The sequence below is a fragment of the Argiope bruennichi genome, chromosome 11 (genome assembly GCF_947563725.1).
Source record: "Argiope bruennichi chromosome 11, qqArgBrue1.1, whole genome shotgun sequence".
Lineage (NCBI taxonomy): Eukaryota > Metazoa > Arthropoda > Arachnida > Araneae > Araneidae > Argiope > Argiope bruennichi.
The window spans coordinates 40,997,058-41,005,574 of NC_079161.1; the positions used below are offsets into that span (position 1 = coordinate 40,997,058).

At 27.9% G+C, this 8,517-nt stretch overlaps 1 protein-coding gene across 1 annotated transcript; it reads right to left on the reverse strand.

Annotated features, from left to right (window-relative positions):
* Positions 1 to 352: 352 nt before the first annotated feature.
* LOC129957228 (small nuclear ribonucleoprotein F-like) lies at positions 353 to 8,517 on the reverse strand. The gene is made up of 3 exons (XM_056069463.1): positions 8,429 to 8,517; positions 5,028 to 5,153; positions 353 to 554 (listed from the first exon to the last, which is right to left on the reverse strand). The coding sequence occupies exons 1-3, from the start codon at positions 8,432 to 8,434 to the stop codon at positions 423 to 425; spliced, it is 264 nt and encodes an 87-aa protein (XP_055925438.1). The 5' UTR covers positions 8,435 to 8,517; the 3' UTR covers positions 353 to 422.

Below are 8,517 nucleotides of genomic sequence, written 5' to 3' on the forward strand. Positions count from 1 at the left end.
ATTTTCTCTATCTCTAAAGAAATGCAGTATAACATGGTAAGCTTAATTACATGTTGTTTTTAAAGTTAAAAAGGTGTAAAATTGCCATATGCTATAATTCCAAAATTATCAATTTATGTACTATAGATCTTTGATTTGAGTATATAAAATTAATAATCAAAGAATTTTCATGTTATGTCAAAATCATGGAGCAATTAACTCCATTAATCTTGTACATGACTAAAATTTGCATTATTATTATTACAGTTTGACCATCAGAAATATTAAGCATGTGAAAATTATACTTCTAAAAAACTATTTCTATTCAATAAGAGTAAAAATTGGGGGGGGGGGGGGAGAAGGAATCAAGAAATCACACAAAAAAAAGTTTATTAAAACATTAATGAATATATATACACTGAGAAATGTTGTGTATGGCGAAATTAATCCTTCATCTCGCCATCTTCTTCCTCTTCATCTACACCTCTTATATAAAGAATATTGTTACATCTAATTAAAACTTCTCCAAGATTTCCTTTATTCTTTCCATCAATATATTCTTCAGTGTTTGCTAGCTGTAAAAAAAAAAAAAAAAAATCCTACTATTATTAATCATATATAAGAACACATTAAAAACGATAAACAATACAATTCCAAAAAAGGGCATCTGAATCTGATATATTATCAAAGATCTTTAAGGTTAAAGCTTTATTTTTGGAATGATTAAACAAACCAAAAAAGAATTTAAAGAACTGAAGAGAGTTGAGGAATGTATTACATAATTGCCACTCAAATTTAGGGCAGAGGACCTTTCTCAGTGCTTTCCCTGTATGCGTATGAAACATAAGAGGAAGTACATGAACAATACTCATATTCTAGTTATAATGAAATAATATTCCATGTTTTAATGAATAAGAAAAGCAAGGTCAACAAGTTCTTCAATAAATGTAGATTTAAATAAGATGCAGTTTTTTAAAAAGTAAAATTTTTAGACATGCCCTTCACATATTTTTTATAGTATTCTAAACAAATATAAAAATTTTGCTAAGCCTTTTTTCCAGTTTCAGCAACTCCATTAGTAATCATGAAACTTGTAGTCATTATTCCAATATCAGAATTTTTTTTCCTTCTCAGCCCTAGATTTTTGGGATCACCAAGCTCTATCAAATAAAAGTGCTCAATGTTTTTGCTTTTTTGATTATGCTTCTTTTGACGATGTTTAATACAGAGTTCAATAAAAAAAACAAAAGGATTTTCAAATAAGAAAGGCACCACTGAATCACATGTCTGAATTTTTAAAAAGAAATGGCTAAGAATATTATATAAGAACAAAAATTTAGAATCAATTTACCCTGACAAGCATTTAAAATATTATTATTACTCATGGCAGATCCAGGAAAAGTTTTTTTTTTTTTTTTAAATTGAAATCGGTATTTCTTCATGTTGCCAAAAACCTTTTAGAGTACTTTTGTAAACACTGTTATTTTTTACACAATGAAAAAAACAAAACTTCAATGAAAATGCAGAACCTGTAATCTCCAGGAAATCAACATGTCTAGCTGAATTATCTTTAAATATTCTATACATATTACTCTTAGAATAACATCAGCCTTCCATCCAGCAGATTTATATTCATGCTGAAATTCTAAATGAATTGATTGTTTGTGAACTAAAAAGCTTGAAATCAGCTTATTTTTGGACATTACATTTTATGATTTCAGATTATTATCTTTTCCTGTATTTCTTTTAAATACAAAATCAATTATGATTTTTTTTTGAACTGGCACACAATTTTGAAGGTTTTCCTCTTTTGTTCTGACAAATATATGCATGTTTTTCCATCTTACTTAAGCTCATTATCTTCTTACAAAGTGAGCAGTGCACAGCAAAGAGATTCTGCAGAATTTCTCTAACCCATTCAACAAAGTCACGATTCATATTTTTATCCATCCTATCAGAATTAATTACAGTAGTAGCTCATTGTTTAAAAAAAATTCTCTAATCTATTCTGAATTAGATTACAATTTCTTAAATAATAAACTCATAAATAATCAATAAACACATGTGTAAGTGACTAAACACCAACGTGAAGATTGAAATGTTACTATTCCCGGAAAAGAAATTTATTCTATCTTGTATTGTAATGTCTTGCATCCTCATTTGCTGCAATCTGGAAATTTCATGGGGGAAAAAAATGTGTCACTGAAAACGAAACTAGAGACTATTTTATAAAAAAAGGGGAATGAGAAGAAAAAGAACAAGTTTCCATGATTACACAGATATTCCATTTATGATGCAACAGCTATGGTCTTTTATTTTCGCAGTTTCAGAGATCAGCCTTTTTTAGAAGGGGGGGGGGGAAAGAACTAAAAAACTTAATTTTTCCAGTTTTTAAAAGAAATTTTCAAATTTCCCTGTTTTTTAGATGATTTTTAAATTCCTATATTTTCTCGATGCCATAGCAAGCTTGACATTGGCATTAAGCCTCAATCTATGATAAAAAAAAGAATAAATAAAATAAAATGACAATATGCATAAAAAGAGCTATCAATGGTGCTTCTGCACTTGTGTTTATATGAATATTTCTCAAAAAAAACCTCCCAGATGCATAAAAATTCATTGAAACATACTAGAATGGTGCATGACACATGCCAGAATCTGATAATTAAGTAACAACATAATTCAGTTATGGATTGAAAAAAGAAAGAAAGAAAAAGAAATGCAATGCATGATTTAAAAAATTCTATGTTGTTTTACATGATAAACACTTAGTTGGTTAGATTGTAGTTCAGTGTTTTTATCTTCCTATACTAGAATTAGGTATTTATTCACACAAGAATAAAACAAAAAGGGACAAAATATCACTCAAATCGGGGGGGGGGGATTCAATTTGTTTTTCTTGTACATAATTTCAAAATAGCACTTGTGTGCTAGTTATAATGCAATATGATTTTAAGGAGTAGAAAAGTGAGGAAAAGAAGCAACAATTTAGCATTGCTTAAAATAATAGCACATTAGAAGAAATTTGATATTTACATTAAAAAAACAATTTCTCTTTATATATTACCAAGAATTTAGCAAAGACAAAATTTATATATTAAAGGGTGGAGGGATATATTACCTCTTGTGCTCTTTAACTGTAAGTCACATAAAATTAAGGACTTAGGTGAAATAAAACATTTTCTATTATCATGATGTACTTAAGAAAAAAAAATTACTTAATACTTAAAAAAAAAATTCCAATTCATGTATTTGGACATCAATTTCTGCAAATTTTTCAGCTGTCAGTTTCATGGAGCCAATCGGTAACAAATAAGGTACAACATCTTGCATAGTCTAACATATATTTTTAGCTATTCTACTTTCAGTGAAAATAATTTTGATATACCTACCATTGAATGAATTAAAGGACGAATGTGACACAACAAATTTTAATGCCCATAAAAATTCAGCTTTAAATTAATGTTCTTGAACTAAAAAAATTGAAATCATTTTTTTTTTCTCTCTCTTTTCTTCTTTCAGATATTAAATTTGATGTTTTCGAATTTTACTTATCACCTTCACTCTTTTTGATAAAAAGTCTATTATTAATTATGACATTTTTGAACCCACACACAATTTTGTTCACCTTTTTTGCATGATTAATAAGTACTATGTTTTCCCATATTACTTAGGATTATTATTTTCTTATAAAGCGAGAAGTATGCAACAAATGGATTTTGCGGGACTTCTCAAACCCTTTCAGCGAAATTAGGATTGATTTTTTTTTTTTTTATCCATCCATCCCATTCATCTTAAATGCATATTTTAAGCAGTCATTGTTTTAAAAAATTCTCTAATCTAATCTGAATAAGCTGACAATTCCCCCAATGATAAAAAAAACCATTCAATAAACTCATGTGTTAGTGACTAAATACCGTGGCTATGTGCCTGTTGATTGAATGTTGCCATTCCTGCCAGAGATAAGTATTCTAATGTTTAACATAATTACAGAAGTCTCGCACATGGTCATTAACTGCAATTTGGGAATCTTATATAAAAAAACAGCTATCTCGTAAATCAAAACTGGACTGATCTATACAGAAAAAAAGGAGGGGAGAGTAAAAAAGGCGAGTTTCCATACTAACAATTGTGAATGGTATTGCCCCATTTTTGGAAGCGATGACCACAATCCTTTATTCTTGCAATCTGCAGAGATATGCATCTTTCAGATGGGAAAAAAAAAATAATAATAACTAAGAAATATAAAATTTCCAGTTTCCCCCTGTTTTCGTGAAAATTTTCGAATTTTCCTGCATTTTCCCAATTCCCTGTGTTTTTCTGACATTCCAAGGTGGCATGGAATAGAGACTAGTGAATGCGATAAAAAAATTGCATGATGGCCTTAAAGTCCATTTTGATAAATTAGGAGATAGAAGTGAATCAAAAGTTTGCCAGATTTGGTTACATACCATACCTTCATAATATGTGACTGAAAATATATCATTGACAAAAAAAGAATAATAAATAAAATAAATAAATAATGGTCGAGTAAAATAATTATTTTTAGTATAAAAGTATTATGTACTAAATTCATATTTTATTATACAATAAATTCACTATACAATAGTATTATGCACACTATTTCATACTTTTCTTCCACTGAAAAAACGCAAGATCTGTCTAATGTTAGAAGTCGGTCAGAAAAACTAAGCTATAATGATACTTTTTAAGAATGCCACATGTTCAAGACAATAAAAAATTCTATTGTTGTTTCTGACGGCACTTGTCAAGGACAAGCCCGCTGAATTCTGAAGCCAGCTATTTAAGCCAAATAAAAAAATTATTGTTTAAACTACTAGTATATAGTTTTATGGACATAACTATTATTTCTAATTGAAACATAAATAAGTCAAAAACAAGTACATATAGAAACAAAATACTTTACATTACAATTTTATAATGCTAAACATTTCATATTAGTAATAAAAATTGTCAATTATTTTGGACATTTACTGTTAATATGAACTAATTACATATAACCAACTAAAAATATGAAAAAAAATTACCTCTAAATTCATATATCCATCAACAGAAACCAAAAATCCTTTATATTCCATACCCCATTTTAATTTCACTACAACTGGTTTTCCAGTTAAACTGTTCAAATAAGGTTTGGGGTTTAAAGGCAAATTCTGAAATATATATATATTGTTATAGCCTTGATAAGACAGAAAATTCAATAAGATTCAATGAAGAATAACAGATTACACACATATTTATTAATTAATCCAGTTAAAAAATTTATCAAGATTTAATAACACTAATAGAGATAAGTTGTATCAATATAAATTTAAATATAAATTATACAAACCTTAATAACAACTAAATTCGTAAAATTTAAAGTTATTATGTGGTTCCTATCCAAAATTATACCAACCATACAATTATTTACCAAAACTCCATACTAGATAGTCACAAATCAGGGTTATTGCATTTAACAAGAAATCATCAACTTACAAAAGTGAAACTTCAATTTTCATAAGTTCATCATAACCTTAAAAAAACCTATGTGTCAAATATCTAAGATGCTAATTTTCAATACAAAATTAATGCTATAGCGACTGCAAACTGTTAAATTACTTGTTTCCAATGATAATTCCAATTTATCAATAAAATGCCAGCATATTTAATGTTAAAATATTAGAGGAGGGATTATGACTATTTCAAAAGTCTTGATAAATAATGCACAATAAATATCCCAAATAATTTCGTATAATTCAGAATATTAAAAATGATGCCAACACAAACACAGATAATTTAAAAAATTCCACCAATGAGATAAAAAGAACATTTAATGTTTAACAAATAACACATTTTGCACTGCAAAAAAAAAAAAAAAAAAAAAGCAGTTAAATTATTTAAATCTAGCCAATCTTATGAAGAAAACCATACTGTCTCATTCTTCAAAACAATCTACTAGTATTTCAACAAAAGCAGAAAATATACTTTAAAAAAAAATCCAGTATGAAAACTAAAGTAAGACTAAAAATTATAGGCTAACAATAAAATAATGTTAACAAAATTCCTCAAAATGAGATGACTTTAATTATTATATTCAGTAAAAAATCTTACCCTAAATCTAGTTTTATTCTAATATTTAGTAATCAGCTCTGTTTTATTCATTTTGAAAAGGATTCACTGATATAAAAGCAAACAAATATTCAAACACTAATATTGAAATACTAAAAGCTTCAGTAAGTACAAACCAGATTCAGCTTTAAAATTTATTCTCCGACTAGTCACCTTTGGCAATTAATTTGGTTTATACAGGGGTGTTTGTGGGACCCCAAAAAATCCCCGGAAACTTTTACGGACTTACTACTGACATTTTGGAGTTTCGAGAAAGGGGGGGGGGAGAAATGAAAAATTACGATTATGAAGTATTGAATGACCTAATTATAAAAGTTCAATGAATTACTTTTTTTGCAAAATTAAGACCTTTGAACCCAGGTCACGTGATCGCACATCTGGTCGAACGAAGTCTCTCCCTTTTTTTTTCTGCCGCGCCTACTTGCCGAAAAGAATCCAGAAGAGAATGTCCGAGAACCGGGGGAATGAGTCATAACTCGCAATAAGGAAAGAACAAAAAAGAAGTTTCCCCCCCTTTTCACGCATTATCACTGCCTTTGGAGAAAGAAAGGAAAAGTTTTCACCACACACACTGACCTTGCGTTTTCTGCTTTCAAAGCAAACAAAATTACCCAGATCAAAATAAATAATTCATTATTATTCCTACTTCCTTTTGAACGACGATCCCCGGAATTTCCGGGTATCGAAGTTCAAAATCCCCGGAATTCCGGGGTTTCCCCGGAGCACAAACACCCCTGTTTATATGTAATATGCAACTAAAATGATATAAGCATCATAGTGTTACTGACATTAGAGCTGCGTTAGTTTGTTAACTTTGCATTTGTTCAGCCGATTGAGTCTATGAACCATTAAGTTTTGTAATATATTAACTTAAATATCACAATAATCTATCTTTCATAAAATTATAACTTTTTTTATATATAAACTATAATATAATAATATATGATATAGATATAAACAGAATCTTTCTTCCACAAACTAAAACAGCAACAGTGATTTAGTGAATGAAAGAACAATAAAAAATTTTTAAATTTTAAATAAGTAAGTAAATCTAAAATTAAAAATTATATAAAAAATATATCAAAAACAATTACCAAAATTCAACAAAAAGCTACACAAACAGATATAAATCAAAAGATCATTTTTTAAAGTAGTGCAAGAAATCAATTTTTGCAATATTTTTCAGAGGCATAGAATAAAAAATGCTGAAATCTTACTTCAACTTTAATTAATTAAATTCTGAGTAAAATTATAGAAAAATCATTCTAAAGTAAACATTCATACCATCAAAAGTATATCTGTACACTTGTTGATCAATCTAAAGAATACACTACAAACTGTATGATCATATTTTTATTATAATAAATTGACAAATATGGTATGCCTAAGTGAATAATTTAATTAATATTCGACCAGTTATCTACTATTTGTCAGAGAATAGTAAGCAAACAAAAATCTGTATTATTTTCTTTAGTTTTAAACAAATTTTGTACCACTAGGACAAATAAGCTTTCTTACAGAATGTCAACTAATATTCACTTTATTAATAGCAGAGATTACGATTACTTCTCATATTATTCACAATAATGGGCATTTTTATTCCTAGCACAGTATAAGAAATGGTTGAGGCATGCATGATTAACAATACCAAAACAAAACCATACCAATACCCAAAAACAAAAGCACGGTCACGTATACACAATTTAGATAATTTTTCTGCAGTATTTAATGATACGAGATTAACGCGGCATTTTTAACACAATAATTAATTGTATTATACATAAGCAGATTACTAGTAAGCATATAAATTGGAAATGTAACGGAAATGTTAAGTTCAGAATCGTAGGTTGGTTATGAAAGATTATTCAACAATTAAAATCTTTATATTAAAGTTATTTTATTCATTATTGATCTTAGTCTAAGAGACGTATAATATTTCACTTTAAATTAACTGATCAACAATAATTACTGCATGTTTTATTTACACAACAATAATTACTGCACGTTTTATTTACACAAACAGTAAAAATATACAAAAAAAAAAAAAAAAAACCATATCAGTGAGTATTTTAAAGATTTCTGGGAATCAAGCAATGAGTATTATATTATGTGACTTCAGATCATTTTTATTTAAACTTCGATGCATACCATCTTTATTTAGACGATTATTCCTAATACTGTAAACTAAAGAAGAAATCGGTACAAGCCGGACGCGATATTCACAGCTTCCAATATTCTTTTATTATAATGATAAAGGGTATTTAGAATATATTTACAGTTATTGTTAAAGAAATGACTTAAAGAAAATTGTACTTACAGACATCACGATGTTTAAATCCTAGAGCAATTCAAAAGACAAGTAAGAACAAATTTCGTTTTTGAAGTAGAACTCAAAATTCAGGAAAT